This window comes from Zalophus californianus, chromosome 12 (assembly GCF_009762305.2).
Source record: "Zalophus californianus isolate mZalCal1 chromosome 12, mZalCal1.pri.v2, whole genome shotgun sequence".
NCBI classification, from domain to species: domain Eukaryota; kingdom Metazoa; phylum Chordata; class Mammalia; order Carnivora; family Otariidae; genus Zalophus; species Zalophus californianus.
The window spans coordinates 59,739,783-59,760,834 of NC_045606.1; the positions used below are offsets into that span (position 1 = coordinate 59,739,783).

Consider the following 21,052-nt stretch of genomic DNA (forward strand, 5'->3'; position numbering starts at 1 on the left):
ATAGAAAAACATGAGTGTGTAAAGCAAAGAAGATGTATTTTAAAGATTTCATTTCTTTCCTAAGTAAAGGCTCAAGCAGGAAAATACTTACCAAAAAAGCAAAAAGAAACTTCAGCTAAAAGGTAATCTCTTTTTGGGGGGGGGGGGCATGCTCTGAAAAGAATCAGCCAAAGCTGGATTCGAATTAATGCCTCTAACCTTGATAAATTACCCTCTCTCATTTTGGTTTTCTTTAAACAAATAAAGTGAGGATGATAGTACCTACCACCAGGGTTGTCCCGCATTTTGATTAAGATGTAACACAAGGTTTTTGGCCTCAGTTTTCCCAAAAGGAAAATGGAGATCATGATTCTCCCTTCAGGCTGGTTGTGAATATATGAGAAGGTAGACAGAGTGCTGAGCCTGGTCCTGGCACACAATAAATGGTTATTATGTGGCAGGTGATTTTTCTGTATCACTGAGTGGTGGTGCTGAGATGGATAATAAAAGTAATGCCAGGGGGTGCCTGGGTGGCTCAATCGATTAAGTGTCTGGCTTTGGCTCAGGTCAAGATCTCAAGGTCCTGGGGTCGAGCCCTGCGTTGGGCTCTGCGTTCAGTGGGGGTCTGCTTCTCCCTCTCCCTCTGCCCCTCCCCCTTCCCATGCGCTGTCTGTCTGTCAAATAAAGAAATAAAGTAATGGCAGTAGTAGCAAGTCGTCAAGTGTTGGTTTTCTTCCATTTATCTTATAGGAGCCAAATTTGGCAGAGAGATTAAGTGACCTGCCTGTCCTCTGTCACTGTACCATACTTTCACATTCTACCAGGATTCTTACCCAAGGAGACTAGTGGGGAAATGTCCCCATGTGAGGCATTACCGATTTGTGTGGGGTGTGTGTGTGTGTGAGAGAGAGAGAGAGAGAGCGAGACAGAACCTGAGTGTACTTTCTTTTTTATTATTCCACACACTATTCCCTGGAGATTCTGAAACACTCTCCCCTAGCAACATCTACTCATTCCCCAGGAACTGTTATAGGTAAAAAGTACTTGTACATTAGGGGCGCCTGGGTGGCTCAGTCGTTAAGCATCTGCCTTCGGCTCAGGTCATGATCCCAGGGTCCTGGGATTGAGCCCCGCATCGGGCTCCCCGCTCCGCGGGAAGCCTGCTTCTCCCTCCCTGACTCCCCCTGCCTTTGTTCCCTCTCTCGCTGGGTCTCTCTCTGTCAAATGAATAAATAAAATCTTTAAAGAAAAAAAAGTACTTGTACATTAACATTATTTAGTATACTCCTACATTGTCTTTTACATAAAGATGAGGCATTATTATCACCATTTTAACAGATAAATACACTAAGAAAGAGGAAAAACAAAGTTCCTTGTCCAAGGTCACCAGGTGGTATGCAGCAGAATCAGGATTTGAACTGGATTTATCTCCAAAGCCCAGACCTCTCTCATATGTCTTGCTGTTCTCTCATACAAGTGATGTAATACAGGAGGGGTAGGAGGAGATGAAAATTACTTTTGCATCAGACCATTATTCTCCCAGCCTGCTCTGGGAAAGTAGGTGTAGATACACCATGCTTGGCTCTAAGGCACAGACACCCAGAACTCCTAACTGGGCTTCTATGTAGCAGACACGGTACTACATCTATTATTTCATTTGGTCCTCACGAATTCTGTGAACTAGGTATTATTACCCCATTTTAAAGATCAGAAAACTAAGATTAAATAACTTGTTCAAGGTCACAGATCTAATAAATGAGGAACTAGGATGGAATGGGGCCTGACTCCACAGATACACATTAAACTTTTCCAAAATCACTTCTTCATGCTTCATTTTACAAACCAATCCGGAATAGTTGCAAAAAGCTAAAATATGTTTCCCTATACCAGAAGATTGACCCAGATATTGTGTCTCTTAGCTTTCCTCCAGTGCCCGCTTACTCTCCCTCCTTAAAACAAATTAAAAAGATTTTTCTGTTTTGTTATCAAATCTATAACTGCCACAGGGAAAGAAATGAAAATATTGATTCAGAACTTTTTCTGGGGGGTGAAGGCACAGCACATTCTGAGTATCTGCTTGGTTCTCTGAGCTGACAAACTAAAACCGTGGATGAAAAAAAAATGCCAGTTATCTAGAAACAGACTTTGAAGTGTGGTTTTAGAGGTTTTATTTTTAAAAATCTGCTGAAAAGAAAGTTGATACCAGAATGGATAATTCATGTACTTCCTAATTAGAGATCATTTCTATAGCTTGAAACCTTGTTCCAGCAGAGATGTAAATGTCCAGAAAGAGGTGGAGGGGATCATGTTGTCAAATACCCCAGGGCAAGGATGTAGTTTTCCTGTTTCTTTCTTCCTAGGGTCCACTATACTCAGACACATAGTGAATGCTCAATAAACATGACTGAATGAATTAGTGAATGCATAAATACATGAACAGCAGAGAATAAATGCATCGAATACCTTTATGAAAGCAAACGTTGATAGTACGAGAGCAAAAAGCCATAGGTACTCCCCAGATGACATGAGAAACAAACTCACTGGACACTTTTGCCCAAAGAAGACTTAGAGCACTCTTCACTTCAGTTTATCCTAGATTTCTCTTATGATATTGGAGGCAGAAAAGATTTTTGTAATCTAAAATGTCGGAGAACAAAGCCAGAAGATGCAGTATTCAGAAAGAAACATGCCTCATGAGTTTCTGCATGCTATCATGAGTTTCTAAACTGATTTTTTTCCCTTCAGAAAGAAAGAAAACCTCTCGCTTCTTTCTCTCTGTCTCTCTCCCCCTCTCTCTGCATCTTTCAAGTCCAAGAGGTTGTAGCCAATGGCGTGATACAAGTGTGTGTGTGTGTGTGTGTGTGTGCACATGCGTGCGTGTCTGATCCCCCCCCCCCAAGTTAAGTGGTTAAATAAGAAACTGGGGACGATACAGGACCCCTCTGCGCTTCCATGAGGAGATTCAGGAACACCTGTGCTTGTGGCATGTGTGTCGCCACTAGGGGTCCCCAAGCAGCAAGCGATGTGAATTGGGAATTGGGTAGCAGAGGCAGTCTCCCTTTGTCTGCACCCCAGGTGTGGGCTCCTTTTGTTCAGAGGCTGGGCTGCTACCTGCAGCGTCGGAGCTGTCTGCTGGCTAAGCCCACCCTGGGCTGCCTACACACCTTCTGAGGAAATGGAGGGTTTCTCAGCTTCTGCCTCTGGTTATGCCTGATGTTACCCCTGAAAGAGCCAATGTTTTCTCTTTAACAGGACCAGGAGTCTTTGTATTAGAAGCACAGCTTAAACTACAAAGGGAAATGTTTCTCCTTACAACAAAGAGTATATCGATGTTGAGAAATTGATGGCAAAAAGACCAATTTCCAGGGTACAGTAGAGTATTTGCCATAAAATATTTAAAGCTAGTTGACAAATAGCCCCACTATTCTTCCTTGAATGCCGGCCACTGGATTAATCTTGAAAGTAAGGAATATTTCATTCTGTGCTTAGCACAGAGGAAAGGAATGACCTTCACAAAGAAACACCCCAGAGTGCCTGAAACATGGGAGCCCAGCTCCAACCACAACGGCCACTTCACCCTGTGGTGTTTTCTTGGCTGCTTTTAAACTTCAAAGGAACAGTAGAGCAAAAATAAACAAATTACAGCAACATAAGAGCTACTCTGTAAACAATAAATTGTATCAGTTGTAACAGCCGGTGATTGGGGGTGGGGATTACAAACACTTGCTCCATCAAAATTGTATTCTTATATTTTCACCATTTCAGTGTTTCTTATTCATAGCAAAATAGTGTCATTACATGCCCATCAACTTCTTTTTGTGCTCCAGATATGTTATTCATCATCTTGTTGCCTGGTGGTCAGATGGGAAAAGTCACTGGCGAACATGAGAACCATTTATGGATTTATTAGTTCCTTAGTTTACTCACTTATTCTACAAATATCTCCGGAGCACCTACTGTGTGTAAAGCCTGGTAGAGAATACAAAAGCTGGCCAGACAGGGATCCTGCCCCCAGGAAGCTTTTAATAGAGTAGGGAAATGAAATACACGTTCCAAAATTATCATCAAAACAAAACCAGAGCATCTGCCAATAAAGAGGTACAGGGGAAAGACTAGAGGAATTCAGTAGAAGGAAAGCTGATTTCTGGCTTGGGGATCAGAGAAGATTCTCCAAGAAGGTGCATTCTACTTACCCCTTCACAGTACAAGATGCTCAGCAGGGAGGGCACGGGAAAAGGCCTGTGCTGTCAACCCTCAGTGGTACTGGGCACAGTGAGAAGGGGTCACATGTGTGAAGGGGAGAACAGGAAATATATTTGGAGAAGGAAGGTGGGAAGACTTTAGATGCTAAAATAGCTTTCATGCTAACAAAATGGTAATTGTTAATAATCCTTGATAGACCAAATTATTAACAAAACTCCTTTCGTCCCATAAGTCTTTTAATATTTGAAGAAAGAAGGTAGACATATCTTTAAAAAAAATCTTACTTTTCAAACAGGCCTAAGATTTTTGCAGCACCAATATTCCCTTTTCCACTAACAAATAGGCATTAGCTGGAATTAATGCCTATGAATGAATGAATGAGTGAGTGAGTGAGTGAGTGACATATATGAATTAATATCCTTATTATTTCATTTGGAGAAATGCTTTGGAAGGTCCACAAACAGGTGCATGAGCCTACTGAGGAGGGGTTAACATCTTATTTCAGCCACCTCCTGTTAATTTACTGATATTATAAACATTTTTGCAAGGAACAGCCGGCCTTTAGGGCTCTGAAGCTAAGAAAAATGATAGGGAGCGATCATGCCTGCTGAGTTTTCTCCATTTGTTGTGGCCTTAACAATCTAAATTATTGATCAACTTTCAGATTTTAGTTCTGAACCTGGAGCTTTCCATTTGTTCTTCAAAATAATAGGCCCTGGAGTTATGGTTCATCTCGTACCAGCAGGCTAAGCTTCCCCAGTCATCCTGTTTTTATTCAGTAAGCATGTTTGGTGGCCTTGTATCCTTCTTCTGGTCTCTGAACCCAGTGGGAAAAAGTTAGTCTCTGTTTCATTCCACTTTTGTACAGCACAGAGTGCCTGTGGGGTAGTACCTTCACAGCAAATTCCCCTTTGTCCCCTCCCTTTATATTATCTCCAGTCAATCTGAGATAATAAATGTAATCATCAAGGCCATGCTTTACTCTCCCTAACAAAGGACTGCAAAGTTCTGTGAAGGTAAATATTATCATCTGACTACAGAAGTAGAATTTGACATCCTTTTGCGAGACTTCAGAGATGAATAATGGAACCAGTTGTGTATTGCCCAATTTGGGGCAAGAAAGATATAAACCTTGGGCCAAAGATTAGATATTTCCCCCGATGGAACAAGTCACTGCTGATTAGTTATCTCCAGATGCAATGGAGAAAGCAGAAGTTGTTCAAATCATAGATTTGGCCTTTCAGGTGCACAATTTATAATCATGGAGCACAAACTGTATGCCAGGTACACTGTGGCTTTATACACATGATTTCATTTAGTCTTCATAACACCCTATAGTATCAAGATTTGGGTGGCAGGTGGAGAAACTGAGACTCACTGAGTGTAGGTAGTTTGCTCAAGGTCATGTAACTAATAAGTGGTGGAACCAGAGTATGAATTCCTGCGTTGTCTTTCTTCTTCAAAGCCCAGAGGGTGTCAACCCTACTAGGTGACATAGCCAGGTCAGTCCACCATCTAAAGGTCTGGAGGGATACGTAGGTTACTAGTTAATCAAGTAGATGTGCCTTTGATCAGAAGAACTTTGGGAAAACAGGAAGTTAGTTCTGATGGAGAAATTAGTGTTGTGATGGGCCACATATCCCTGACGGACTCCAGGTTAGGCTGCATCAAGCCTGCATGGCACAAAAGGAGAGAAAAAGGAGTGTGTGTGTTGCGGGGGTGGGTGTGTGTGTGTGCTCAGGTCTCTTTATACCAGGCAGGGGTGTTCCAAGTTCCATGTAGATGAGAGTCAGGAAGACTCAGTGTGGTTGAGGTGGGCTCATGAGCCCTCAGCTATTCAGAAAACTGCTTTAAAAAAAAAAAAATGAGCCTTATTGGGAAGATGTGCTGGGATGGCATCCTGAAGGGAATTTTCAAAAAGTTTAAATCAACTAGAAAATGTGACATGAGTGCATATTATGATTATTCAACACTTACCATTCACTGTTCATTGGGTGCGTGGTTGATGTGAACCCCCTAGGACTGTCTGCTGTGCCTGTGTCACTCTTGACAATTTTTAAATTGACTCTGTCCTTTTAACCATGTTTTTAAAAATTGAACTACCCCAATGTGAACACTTTCCACTTTGCTACATAATGAGAGTACTTTCATTCCTTTAATGTTTGCGCTTTCCTTTGATCTAACAATTTCTGTTCAAATTTCACAGTTTTCTGTTGCTTCAGGATTGAAAGAACCGATTACCCTGCTGGGAGTGTGAAATAGATTAAAAAAAAAATCTGTATGATATTTCCTCCCAGTGAAATTAATTTAGGCTTAAATACAGGGGGAAGCCACACACCTTGTGCTCAAGTCTCTTTCTCTCACACACCTAAGCAATTCCTTATCCTGAAAGGGCACAGTTGCACCTGCTGCCAAGTCTTTTGTGAGGCTCCTTTACCAGACGGAAGTCAGAGAACCTCTTTCTCTTGACACCCGGCTTTGTGTGGGCCTGATGACATGTTTGGAACATCACTATTTCTTTGAAGGGCAACCTCAAAAACCCAGTGGACCCGTTAGTCACTGTCCGTGGCTGGGCGTACTTAAGTGCCTCTGGATGGGGCTTGCTAGGTGTTTTGAGGGTGTTCTGGGAAACACACCTTCTTGCAGCGTAGGGACCATCAGCTCCAGAGTAACAAAGGACAATTTGGAGGGGAATGGAAGAAGCTCTCCAGAGCCTCTCTGGGATCCCAGACCCCCTTTTAGCTCGCACCCTGTCCATAGTGACCTCGCCTTCGCCCTCTGGATCCCCCACCTCGGCTGTCTTCGCCGCCCCTTAGCCTGGCCACGGGCAGCGAGCCCCACCACCTTCTCCCCACTCCCCACTCCCGGTTGCCTCCAGACCGTGGAGCAGCGCTGCGCACCGCAGTCGCGCTCGCCCCGCGCCCCCCGGCGGCCTCCCCAGCACCTCGGGGCCTCGCGCCCCGGTCCAGCGTCCCCCCGCCCGGCAGTCCCCAGCCTCCTCCTCCAGCCCCAGTCGCAGGAGCTGTCAAGCCCACGGCAGCTGAACCAGCCCCAGAGCTCCCGCGTCTCCTCTCCTTCCTTTGTGTGCGCGCGAGCGGAGTTGGGGCGGAGGGAGAAGGGGGAGGTCGCTCTGTCTGTCTGGCTCCTGCCGCCTTTGCCCGGGCTGCTCGAAGTGCCGCCGGGGAGGCGGGAGCCCAGGGGAGGGTGCAGGAGCAGGCGGGGCGCCTCCGGGCCGCCCGGGCGCGGTGGTCCCAGCCGCGCTCGGGGGAGCTCGACCCACAGCTAGGGCTCGACTGGAGCCACGATTAGTCCGCTCCGGCCGCCCCTCGGCCTCCCTCCGCTCGCACCTACCCCCCGACACCCGGAGAAGAGCGTGCAAAGGCGCCGAGAGGGACGGAAACCACAAATAAATAGCGGCGGCAGCAGCGCGTCATCTGGTGGAGCAGGAAGTGCCGGCAGAGTCCGGAGGCTGGTGCTTTCTGCGCGTCCCCAGGACTTTGCCATGGGCTGGGGGCCGCGAAGGCTGCGAGCGGTCGCGCGAGGGCAGCGGCGGCGGCGTCCGCACCGGGGCTGAGCCAGCAGCGACGCGCGGGCCGCGGAGATGGCAGCGTCCAGCAACTCCAGCCTGTCCGGCTCCTCGGTGTCCTCCGGTGAGTTTCAGCCCGTCGGACGCAGGCTGCCGCGCTGGGTCTCTCGCTCCCTGCCCTCGCCCCGCACCCCGGGATGGGTAGAGCCTACCTGTGGCCGTCCTGCCCCCTGCCTCGGAGCGAGGGCAGGCGCCCGGTGTGACACTTGTTTGGTTTGCCAGCACCCGGGGCGCCCACAGCACCTCCGCGCCTGACATCTGACAGCACCGAGGTGGGAGAGCGGTGGCGCCCTTAGTGTGCGAACGCGAGTGTTCTGGAGACTTGGGGAGCAGCAGGCGAGAAGCGAAAGGAGCAGGGCAGGCTCGCACTTTCTGGAGCAGCTGGAACCTGGGCTAGCGGGGCGCGGAAGGTTGGGGCGACGCTGGGCGCCCGCCGGGCTGGATGCCCAAATCCAAGGAAGAGGGGAGAAAACCCTCGCTCCTCACAGACTTGATTTTCTTTGTTTGTTTCAGAAATTAGCTCCGTGGAGACACAAGCTTGGGGCATGGTTTGAGATAGAAGTAATGAAGGGATTCTGTGTTTCTGGTCCTGATTGAAGAGAGTTAGAGGAAGGAAGGTCTAGCCCAACCTCTGACAATTTGCCGGTTTACAAGTGTGTGTGTGTGTGTGTGTGTGTGTGTGTGTGTGTGTGTGTGTGTGTGATTTTCCTATGTGGCCTCTTGGACATTTTCTTATGATACTAATTTCACTTTCCAGGCATACATTTTGTTTTCAAGTGAGCAAAGGGAGGACTTCTTTCAGCTTTTTTTATGGTTGATCAGCAGGTCTCACTGAAGAGAAAAAACTGCTAATGAATCTGAAGATTCGAATAGGAATCAATAGAAACAAACCCTCTGGTTTCTGAGTATGACAGGTTTCTAATCAGAATAATGCAGTAGGTAGAATTCTTCTACCTCTCTGGTCACTGAAAACTTTAATGACAAACCCTAAAGGCATAGCTGATAAGACATTTAGTGTAGTATACAGTCTTCAGGGGTCAAGAGGGTCGTGAAATCCTAAGGAAAATACTCAGTATGTTAATATTGTATTAATTCCTATTGTGTTTTTTTATTATTATTACAATTACCCGGACATTAAACTCAGAGGACAATCACCTGGTTGGGACCATTGGACAGAAAGCCTGTCATAAATTTGCCGTATCTATACATGTGTAACTAATTTAATCATAAATACAAGGTGAGTTTGACTAAGGTGCGATTGTGATGTGGCACAAGTTTATCCCTGGAAAGCCATCTGTTATCTTTTTTGGCAGGTTCAGTTCCTGGGAAATGGCACCTCCTTTCTTGATCACTGCCAACTAATCAAAAGCACAATGTTGTTAGGCGTATGATATAGTTCAAGTTGCTGGTAGTAGCAGCCAATGGGGCAGAACAGTCATGTCTTATTAAGAGCAGCAACAAGTTGACTGCCTGTGGTTTTAATTCTGAGAACTCAGCAAATGCTACAGCATATTTTTAGTACCCCCAAACCACCGCTGCTGCTTTTCAATTCATTTTGGTTGACTAACATTGAATTTAAAATACAGTGATGTTGGCTTACGATTAGCATATGGTTAGCCCTCTCAGAAAACTGCCCACTAGAAAAGGGACTGGTTGGGGGGAGGTGGCAACGAGAAAGAAGAATGGAGAAAAGACAAGAAGGCAGTATTCTCACATGATTTACTGATGGCATAAATTACAGATGCTGTGGCATCTGAATGTTCAGATCTTGGTATAGCTTAAGAAACCGGATCGAAAAATTGAATTCCGGCTTCAGAAAAATACGTGGGTTTGAAGTCACACAGTACGAGCTTTAGATGATGGTAATTGCTTTGCAGATAGGATGGAGATGCTTATGATGGGTCTCCTTCCTGCTTTAGTTACCACTATTTTAAATCTCAGTGGGAACTGGGAAATTATGTGAACACTGAAATTCAGAAAGTGGGCATGGATATACTATTTGATGTAGATCAGACTGGCCCATGAACTTATATTGCTCAATACACCAATTAATCAGACACTTTGTCTTGAAAAACACAAGAAGCTGTAGTTGTCTTTTTAGGCACACTTACCCGGCGTGTGGATCATGAATAATTCAGATGACACAAGCAATTCACACCTGTGAGAGGTGTTGGGCACTAAAGAATAGAGCCTGTTTGTGGTGGCAGCTGCGTTCTCCCAGGCAAGGGCCAGAGTCTGAGAAAGTAGGGCACTCCATCAATCTATTCATCACTGTTTTCACATGGGGCCTACTATGTGCCAGGAAGTAAATATTACAAGCCTCGGTTTCAAGGAGGCTGAGTGAGGAAGATAATTTTAGGATTCCTTCTAATTCTGAAGTTCTGGGATTATTGTTTTTGAGTTCTGGCTGCCGCATTGACCAGTTGGGCAATTTGGAGTGAGTTGCTCAACTTCTCTAAGCCTCAGTTTCCTCATCTGTTGATAAGGTTAATGTTAATAATGGGACTTACTCATAGGAATGATGTGTGGATTAAAAGAGATAATATGTGCAGAGCAGTTAGCCCAGGGTGTGGCACTTAGTCGGTGTTTGCTGTGAACAAATTTTGCTTCTTTGAGGAATGAAATAGAAGGCACTCATGGCTCAGCCTTTAGGTGCAGAAATAAGTCCAACACACATAAAATTTGACTCTTACGTTGAATGTTAAATTTGACCTTGAGGTTTGAGGTCCATTAAGTAAGCAGTCATTAAGTGTATTTTAGGTTTCAGGCATTGTCCCAAGAGTTTGGAATAGAAAGACGAATTAGGATCCTTTTCCTCACCATCCAGTAGCAGAGATGGACGACAGATAGTAATGTATATTCCAGTTGGATTAAAGTGAATTATGTGGAAGAGAGTACAAGGAAGGGAGTGATTCCCTCAGTAGACAGGGAGGGTCAGAACCAGTGACCTATGAGTTAGGGCTTAAAGGATGAGTGGGATTTTTTTTCCAGAGAGCAGAGAGGGGGAAAGGCATTTCAGGAAGAGGGAAGAGCTTAGGCAAAGGCCTGGAGATGGGGAAGTCCATGGAGGAATGTTCAACTTCCTTTCTTAGGGCTCTTGATCCATTTTGTAGGTGGTGTCTCTTCTTTGGACGGTTATGCTTATAGATCTATTAGCATCATGCAGAGAGATGCTAGATCACCTACTGTTGCTGCTGACGTGGGTGGGAGGTTTTCTTTCTGTTCAGGTAGCAGTGGGTTTGATGGAACAACTCTCTGGAAGCCTTAGGACATACTTGGGCAATTGAGCAGTAAAAAAAGGAACTGTTGATTCTGTAGTGAATAACACATGGAGGTGTGAACTCGAATAATATGGGTTAAACCTCCTTTGGAGGAATAGATGTGGAAGGTTTAGGTTTGGGTGTGTTTGCACGGAGAGTAAAGATCTAATAATTCACTCAGTATTAAGCTCAAAGTTATCTGATTTTCCTGAGAATACGTTCTCACTTGCTGTTGTTGAACCGCAACACTCGAGTGTGTCATTTATTCTGCATTACCAACTGAGACATAACAAATGAAATAATAAGGTTAAAATTAATTTTTAAATACATTTTCCAAGAACTGTTCAGAAATTTTCTTCTGGAATATTCAATTATGTGTAGAAGAAATTGCTTTGCCTTTGTTTTAATGATAACTGCTACTAATTAAATTTCACAATCACCTAGATTGGCAGGAAGGTTTGATTACCTTTATTATTTTAAGTGCAAAAAAAAAAATCACTATCCTTAAGCTTTTACTCTAGCCTATGGTACTTGATTGTATTCTGAAATAAACAATGGTTGATGTACAGAATAGTTTTCTTAATAATCATGGGTTATGTTGGCTTTTATAATTGAGAGAAGAACTTTTTGCGTTTTAGTGATGTTATTGCCAAATGGGTAATTTCACAGTGTTTAAAAGAAAGAAAGAAAGAAAGAAAAGAACTCAACTCAAGTAAAGTAATAAATAAAAAAGCTATGAACTGAACAAGGTAAAAATTAAATATTAAAGGGACCCCCGGATAAGTTGTTAAGATTTTGAGAACATAAACATATTGTATTATAGAAATGAAACCAACATAGACTTTTTAAATTAAAATGCAAATGGAAAAAGGTAAAAATCAGTATTTATGTGTAGAGTCATTGAAACCTTAATTGGGAAAAGAACATTCCTAAATGGATTGAGGGATTTATTTCTCCAGATTGTATACAATAGTAATGTGGGCCAAATAAATAATGCTATTTTCTGCTGTCACACTGGCTTGATCCTACAAATGATAAATAGGAATTTTCATTACTTATTACTGGAGGGTCAGAACCAGTGACATATAGAAATCTTTCATATCCCTAGATGCAGAAGGTAAAACTGAACTATAATAATGCTGCCAAGACATATATGTGTAATTAGAAACTCCATGGATCTAATACTACAAAACAGGGTATCTTTGTTGAAACAGACATTCACACTGAGAAGTCTTCTTTTGGACCCCTGAATTATTCAGAAATATTCGATTTTGTGTAAAAGAAATGTCTTTACCTTTGTTTTAGTGATAACTGCTGGTAATTTAATTTCATAATTACCTAGAGAGTCAGGATGATTTGATTTCTTTTGTTTATTTTAAATCACCAAAAAAATTTGCAATTTCAAAAGCATTGCAAATAAAAAAATCACCAAGCTAAAACTACCTCCCTGAAAGAAATCATTTACTCAGATGAGGAGTATTGTTCTTTGATATTTTTCGGGTGACCTTCCCACACCTCATTTTAACTTATTAGATTTTTCGCTGCTCCCTTGTGGGAACCCAGATGAACCCAGTGACAGAGAATCTGAGAGGAAAGACATTTCTTAAGCATGACAGCATGTTCGCCTTGTTTGACGAGGGCCCACCGATACGCGTACTTTAGCTAAAATGCCAGATCCCCCCCCCCCATCATTCCCACAAACCCTGTGAAGTGTTTTCAAAGATCCTGCCATTTGTTCAACTTTTGGGGAACACAAACACCAGGTATTTTCCAAGGCCAGTCCATGTGGGATTTAACTGGACAGCGTGTTCTCTCAGCTGCAACCTGGGGCTTGGCCCGGGTGTCACTTCTGCTGAGGGCCGTCTGCGGCTCTGCGGGGTCTCCTGTTTTTGCACAATGGTGAAAATAACCGGACACTGGGTTTGGAAAACCTGTACATGAGCAGTGTCACATTGGTATGTTTTGGAAAAGAGTTTTCTGCCAGAAGATCAAGATTCTTGCCAAGATGGTTAGAAGCAGAGAAGGAGAAAGGGACCTAGTGATAGACCTATGATTAATAGCGTCCATCTATCACCCACCAATCATTTATCTTTTATGAATGTATTCACATTTCATGACTCCTGATGTGTGTCATTTAATTTTCAAAATGAATGGCTTTCTTCCTCCCTCCCTCCCTCCCTCTCCTCTTTCCTTCCTTCCCTCCTTCCTCTCTTCTTTTTACTTTTCTCACCTGTTATTATGTTGGTCAGATTTCTATTTAGATTTTTTTTTCCATCAACCCTGCATTTGGTCTTACTTGACTGTTAGTTTCCAAATCCTCTAAGTACCTTCCTGCTTCTCTTTCCATTTTCTCAGTGGGAATGGAAGGTGGTATTCTGTTGCTCACATGGATTCTGGTCAGGGGACCAAGATGGATGCCTGTAGGTCTGGTACAGGCTGGTTGGTGTGACAGAACACACTCATGTGTCTCAAAGTGACTAACAAAAGCAGAGGTTTATTTAGTCTCCATGGCTAGAGGGAAATCCAGTGAGGAATGTGCTGGTCCCACAGGCAGTCTGCTCTGCAACGGGACCCATGTGTCTGTTCACTGGGATCTGAGGCTGAAGACCTGGCGCGTGTGCATTGCCAAGTGGCAATAAAACTTTGCGGCTCTGTACCCAGGGAGAGTCATTCACTAGCTGCTTGTGCAAATAGCCTGCTTTTCCCCTCATTTATTATTAATCGTACACCTTTGTGGGGGCCAATCTTTGAATAGTCTTTACACCATGTCTAATTACAACCTTGCCTTGCTTCGATAGCTTGGCCTAAGTCACCCGACCTCAGCCGTATCAAGAGTTATTTCAAATCATCCAATGCCTAAGTTCCCATAGACATTCTCTAATAAAGGTGTTCAGTGAATAGCCTTATTTAAAATGGAATCACCTCAGGTCAGAAGTTACACTGATAAGATTCCTGGAGTTGAGACGTCGTCTACACATTGTGCAGGCTGCCAATCACCCCTTGCCTTGGTGGGCCTGCTGGGGAGAACGCTTTTTCAACAAGAAAGGCTCCATGCCCCTTGCCTGGCAGAATCCACTAGATCTAGACAAACAGTCTGCTTCCTTGAGCTGGCAAGAAATCTCACGTTCTGAAATGTGTCTTCGTCAGATGTTGCAGGAAGAGCCCTAACCTCAGAGTCAGAAGATCTGGACATTGAAACCTTTAACCAAGGCATTGACCAGGGCAGCTAAACCCTTAACTAAGGCTCTTCAAGAGGCTTTAAGCCCTAACTCTGACCCTTAAACCATGAATCAGGACTCTTGAACCCTTAATGAAAGTTCCTAAACCATTAATGTAGGCACTTAAACCAGATACTTACTTAATTAAGTCCTATAACTAGCTAACGATGTGACCTTTGGTGAAATTAGCCTTTCCGAGCTTTAAAACCTCACTGCAGACTGCAGATATGACAGCCTGTTTCCCAGAACTGATGTGAGCATTAAGAGGGGTGAGGGAAGCATTGTCTCCCATAGGCCTGGCTCTCCTCTCTGCCCAGTAGATGCCGATTCCCCCCCTTCCCTCTCTCCTGCCCTCCTCTTTGAGCCTCCATCCTCTTGTCTTCTTTTTTTAAGATTTTATTTATTTATTTGACAGAGAGAGTGAGAGCATGAGCAGGGGGAGTGGCAGAGGGAGAGGGAGAAGCACGCTCTCCGCCGAGCAGGCAGCCCGATGTGGGACTCGATCCCAGGACCCTGAGATCATGACCTGAGCCAAAGGCAGACGCTTAACTGACTGAGCCGCCCAGGCACCCCTCTCTTGTCTTTAAACCAGAAATAGTGATATCTGATGAATTTATCCCACAGAGTTGTCATTCCTGAAGTATACTATTTGGGAAAATGCTTAGTAAACTGGAAAAGCAACTAACAATACTGGATGGTTGCTATGTCTCACTCTGTTTACATGTAATCCCTGGGGTATTTCTCTGAGGTAGACCACGTATCCCCTTTTGCGAACAGAGACATCGGTTCAGAGAGAGCACAGAGCTTGGATTTGAGGTGCTAGGATTGGAGCAACGTCTCCTTAATTTCAAAGATCAGTTTTCTTCCTCTTGAAACATAAAGGGTGGGTTTTTGATTCTATCTCGTTTTTAAAGTGTCTGACATTAAAGTTTAAGGCTGAAATATATGCTCATTGTTAACAGAGAAAGTACAGTAATACAGTTGTGCTTTATTTTGTTGCCCTTGGTAGTTATCCAGACCCACATCCAACCTGACCAAAACTTATTCTCACTAGCGGAGATGTTTACCAAGTGCATGCTCTGTAGAGAGATCACCTAGGGGATTGGACTTATGGATATCTGTACTTAAGAACAGTTTCAGGAGGTGAAGGGTATATAAGTGTTCATTGTACTATTCTTGCAACTTTTCCAAGGTTTGAAAATTTTCCAAATAAAAAACATCAAGGGGGAGAAAAAAAGTATAGTACTACTTTGCATCCAGTTGATTGTCTTCACTGGAGTCTTAAAAGCATTCCATTTTGTGTGAGCTTATCAAGTCTTATGATCACCTCATGAAACTCCCAGATTCTGAATCCTCAGCAGGAAGAATATGTATTTGTTAGCTTATGTCTTAAGTGAAAAGTACAGGAACCACAATTACAGAAGGCATTCAGGTAGACCATATGCAACACTTCCTACCTGAGAATGTTTTTTCCCTCCCGAGCTGGTTTGACTTTACATTTCGTTATAGGTTTCAAGTGAGGATGGGACTTGCAGGTTGTTTTAACAGATTCCAGAATTACATAAGTAAGAGAATCAGGTTCGGAGGGGCTCCAAGAACTGCCCAGGGCCGTTCAGCTAGTTGGTGGTGGAGCTAGAGCTGGAACTGACATCTAGGACCCATGTTTCCAGAACATTAATTCTTCATCCCCTTTCCTGGCTCATCCTAAGGAGTAGCATTATCCTTAGAGAATTTCTTACAGCTGTTCTTTTTCCCCCTGTCTGGCTTCATGGAAGCTGTTCTATTTAATTATTTAATATTTTCAAAAAAGAAGTCATAAAGTGCTTTGTATTTTACATGAGCCTTAGATCTCAAGGCTGATGTTGTGCCAATAGAGGCACAAAGACTTAAGTGACCTAGCCTCTGCCCTGACTATATATAGCTGTGCTCTCCAATATGGTAACCACTAGCCACATGTAGCTGTTTTCAAATTTAAATTTAAATAAATTCAGTTCCTTAGTTGCATGAGGCACATTTCAAGTGCTCAATAGCACATGTGGTTGCTGGTTACCATATTAGACCATGCAGAAATAGAACATTTCCTTCATCCTGTAAAAGATCCTGTTGGGCAGCACTGGTAAACAGGGAAGGTAGTTCTAAGAGAGGGACACTACTAATGTAAAATTAATAAGCTATGGATAGAAACTTTGATAGAATGTTCTCCCATTCCTGTATGTCATGCTGCTTAGGTTATATTTCACTAATTTTGCAAATTGGCTTTTTTTAAAAAAGTAATTTTTTTCATAACTTTGAGGGGAACTGTGGAATGACAGGTGAAGATGATGTTGGGGAGAGTAATTAAAATGTTTATAAGCTCTTCTAGTCTTGAAACTGGATTCAAGCTTTTAAAAAAATTGTCTATAGTTTCCCTAATGACAACTCCCATTTCTTTTTAAAAAATCCTACAGTGAGTTATAATGTCATCCTCAAAGAGGAAAAAAAATGTCCATATCCAGAAGTAGTTTGGATCTTATAATTGTATCTCTTCCAAAACATCATAAACAAAATAAGAAAATTGTGAATGTGTGGACTGAGGTTGCGAGCGGCATATCCAAGCTGTGCTATTTAAAGGAGATTTTTCTACCAACTTGGCCATCAGCAAACCATTCGCCTAGAAGTATTTACTACTGCAAAAGGCCCACATATGGGGCAAAGCAAATGCATTGGTTTTTAGAAAATAAAGTTAGCTTTGGGAATCTTCAGTACATTTAATTGGAAGAAAATGCATGCAAATAAGATGCAGGAACATGACAGTTCCTAAGAAAAGGAAGCTGCCCTCCTCCTTGAACTTCTGTTACCATCTTCAAGAGCAACAAACAAATGGAAAGGTAGATGGTATCTTTAAAGGGTCAAACAACTGTCAAGAAAAAGGTGGATATTAAGGCTACGGGGTTCAGACATAACAGCTAGAGGCCCGTGGCCTGTATGGCTGTCCTTTTTGATATAACTCAGATCATACATGTAGGGCAGGGTGAATTACAGAATCACTTGGGTGGGTCATCACCATCTGTAATTCTTTTCTCATCAGAGAACCCGTACCTGGACTTCATCTTGTCCTCTGTACCCTCAGGACTGTTTGAGCACTATGTTTTTTAAGGAAACAAAACCTGCATTCCTTACTTATTTGACATAATTGCACACAAACAAAATAAAGTGCTTTTTCTTTTTTTTTAAATGATTTATTTATTTACTGGAGAAGGAGAACATGAGCGCTTGTGCATGAGCAGGGGGAGGGACAGTGGGAGAAGGAGAGAGAATCCTCAAGCAGACTCCCCACTGAGCTTGGAGCCCATCACGGGGCTCCATCTCATGATCCTGAGATCATGACCTGAGCTGAAATCAAGAGCCAGCTGCTCAACTGACTGAACTACCCAGCCATCCCTAAAGTGCTTTTTCTTAAATAATTTTGCCTCTAAGGAATACACCAAGAGATCAGTGTTTGGGACAACAAGGAAACAGGAAGCAGGGAGTATGGTTTGAAGGGTATATCTTCTTCAGCTAATACTAGAGTGTGTGCCTGCAACACTGGCCTCTAACAGTCTGACCTATAAGAATCTCAAGACTGAGCCCTGCACTGCCTTATCTGCCACTGCCATGTGGGCTGTTTAGCTCTTGAAATGTGGCTAGTGTGACTGGAGATGCACTGCAAGTGTAAAGTCCCTACCAGAGTTTGAAGACTCAGTACAAAACAAAAAGAATGTATGTCATGAATAACCTTGTTATATAGATTATACATTGAGATTATAACATCTTTTGGACAGTAGGTTAAAGAAAAGATATTGTAAAAATCAATCTCACCTGTTTACTTAAAAATATTTAATGTGACAGTGCACATGGATGGCTCAGTCAGTTAAGCGTTCAACTCTTGATTTCGGTTCAGGTTGTGAGATCAAGCCCTACGTCAGGCTCTGCACTGAGCATGGAGTCTGCTTGAGATTCTCTCTCTCCCTCTCCCTTTACCCCTCTCCCTGCTCATGCTCGCTCTCTCTCAAATAAATAAATAAATAAAATCTTAAAAAAATTTAATGTGGCTACTATTTGAGATTAGATATTTGGCTCATATCATACTTGTATTGGACAGCCACTGGTCTGGGCGACTCTAGTGAGGATGTTCTAGCCTCTATCACAGAATCTACCACACAGAACCTGCTGACTCACTGCTCCATGGCTCCCATAGTTGCAACCCTGCACACTCTCCATGCCAGAAAGATACCCTCTCTTCAGTGTGGCCCAGTTCAGCCCCCATTCACAGGTTCCTGTTTTGTTTTAGTGTCAGACATTGGGAGATGTCCTTCATTTTTCTGGGTGTGTACAGAGATTTTGAAATGAAGTAAATAGAGAGGGACAGATTGGAACTCTATCAGATTCTTGTTGATACAGATTTTGTGCCTTGTTTTAGGCTTTACTATCATTCTAGACTTTACATATTTACTTGTTAGATTTATGTGCACTCCTCCAAAGAAAGCCTGTAATGCTAGCAAGTTGGGTAGAGAAGTTGACAGAACAAGGGACACATTATTCTCCTGACCTGAGTAGGAAATTCTTATCTGATAATGTTTGTACTGAGGCTTCTTGCCGAGAATATGTATATGTGTATAAAACATGTATATGTGTGATATAGGTCTGTATGCATGTATATATGTCTGTTGGTGTGTGTTTATGTGTATATGTATACACAGAAAACAGAAGTGGATTAGGTTTCAAACAAAAGTTATTTCTGAACCAAATATAGAATATATAAGTTAATATCAAGGGAAAAGCAAAGTCAAACCTAGCATTACTTTTAGTAATGAAAAAATTCACTTGGGATTTTGCTAATGATGTGTAGATATTGATACACATAATTTGGCTGCCTAATATTGATTTAAGTTGCTCATTCAAATTCACTTTATTATAGAAAAATTAGCCATTTTGTTTTATAGTGTTTGTCCCTGCAGACAGTGAAACCATTAAGCCATGTTTATTGGGTAAATAACACTATTTTGCTGACTTTCATATGCAAAGAGAGCATTATCATGTCTCCCACAGGAAGTGCCCTGTGAGTTATTACTCTCTGGCTGGGGACCTGGTTAGTTCAAGCCAGGTGTCCTCTCTGTTATCTCCCTCGTGATCATTGTCCAAGGTTGAAGGTACTGTCAGTGGTCAGGGCACAAAAGTTTTTTCTCCTATGTGATGTTACTATGTCGGAGGCTTGAACTTGATCCACATAGGAGCCCTATGCTTGTTTTAAGCACCCAGACTAACCCACATGCCTTTTTCTTTTTTTCCATATATGAATTCTTCCTCGGAGAAAAAAAGCAATTGACGGGGCTTTTCAACTCTCTCGAGAGTTAATCTTAATCAGATTAAGATTAGAAACATAACCACAGCAAATCCTAGGCAACTGCCAACGGAAGACATGATGTGGAATTAGACAATGTAATTGATCATAAGAATATAATAATTGCCATAGTACTTATTTGGTTCAGCATTCTAACCCCAGTAATAGCACTAAGGGGTATTTTGTAAAAATGCTCAGCAGGCTTTCAGGGAAGAGATGCCCTGCAGACATTTTACTTTTCATAAATAGCCAGCGTAAATCTGTCATTCAGGAATTCGTGGAGACATGTTTTTGAGAGTATATGTAGATTCAGCTTGTGGTCCTCCTTATAGTAATGAGTTCCATCCATTTTCCACCCCTAGAGTGGACTGGTATTTCTTTTTACTGTTTTATATTTCACTGTCCAGAATTTATTTCTAACATCCATTCTTGTGTTTTGTAAATAAATGTGGGTTCATTTGAACCCTGGTGCTGTGTGACAAGTGTTGGGCAGCCAGGGAGCTGGCCCAGATACCAGCACCAACTGGCTATGGTAATTTGGGCCCCTCTGAATTTTCTCATCCATAAAATGGGCTAATAATACTTGTGAAAATCAAATGGGATAATGTCTGTGAAAGAAACTTGACAATTGAAAACTTGTGAACAAAACATAAGAATCTCTGGTCTCATGAAGTTTCATTCTTATATAGACGATCCATTGGTTCCTTTCTTGGGTGATAAATGATCACTCAGAGTTCATGATTGTCTAATATAACTTGAAAAATCTCCTCTAAATATATTACCTTGCTCTTCACCAGCCTTTCAAAACCTTGACATGTAAGCCCATCAGTTTAGAATTTCTCCATTTAGTGTAAGATTCCACTGTGAATCCCACTTTCTCATAAACATTTTAAATTAGCCCAGGCAAATCTCTCATCCAAAGAGACACCATTGTTTATACTTTCTGATCCAGAGGTGTGGCTCTTTTTGAAATTAAATTTGATGTAATATCCAATCTGTGCAAGTAAATCTCTGCAACAGACATGGAAGTTAGCACAGCAACAGAACTCTCATAAGGGAGTCTCTCAGTCTAGGAACATCACCTACCCTTGCATCTTCTCCCTCCTCCCTTCCCTCCCCTGTCTTCCTTCACTCCCTTCCTCCAAAAGTAACCATGATGAATGCCCTGTTTTCTATTACCTTGGTTTTCCTTCTTTCTTTAAATGATGTAAAGAAATAATCCAAACCCCATGCTTCACAAACGCAGATGTTTGTCTGTTTTGCTCACTGCCAATCTGCAGTACCTAGAACAGTGTCTCACATGCAGGAGGCACTCAGTAATTGTTGAGGGAATGCGTATGTGTATATCCCAAGCACTCTATATCATAGGAATGCCGCTACAGCCCCTCCTTTAGCTATTATATGTAAATTAGGTCTCTAAGGGCATCATCACTGGTTCACACTAACC

The 21,052-nt window shown here is 42.7% G+C and overlaps 1 protein-coding gene across 1 annotated transcript in view; it reads left to right on the forward strand.

Annotated features, from left to right (window-relative positions):
• Positions 1 to 7,389: 7,389 nt before the first annotated feature.
• The window catches only part of CHN2 (chimerin 2), a 288,691-nt gene continuing 275,028 nt past the window's right edge, over positions 7,390 to 21,052 (forward strand). Inside the window, exon 1 of the mRNA XM_027573992.2 lies at positions 7,390 to 7,832. Coding sequence (XP_027429793.1) covers positions 7,784 to 7,832 — 49 coding nt within the window. The 5' untranslated portion in view covers positions 7,390 to 7,783. The remainder of the gene's footprint in view (positions 7,833 to 21,052) is intronic.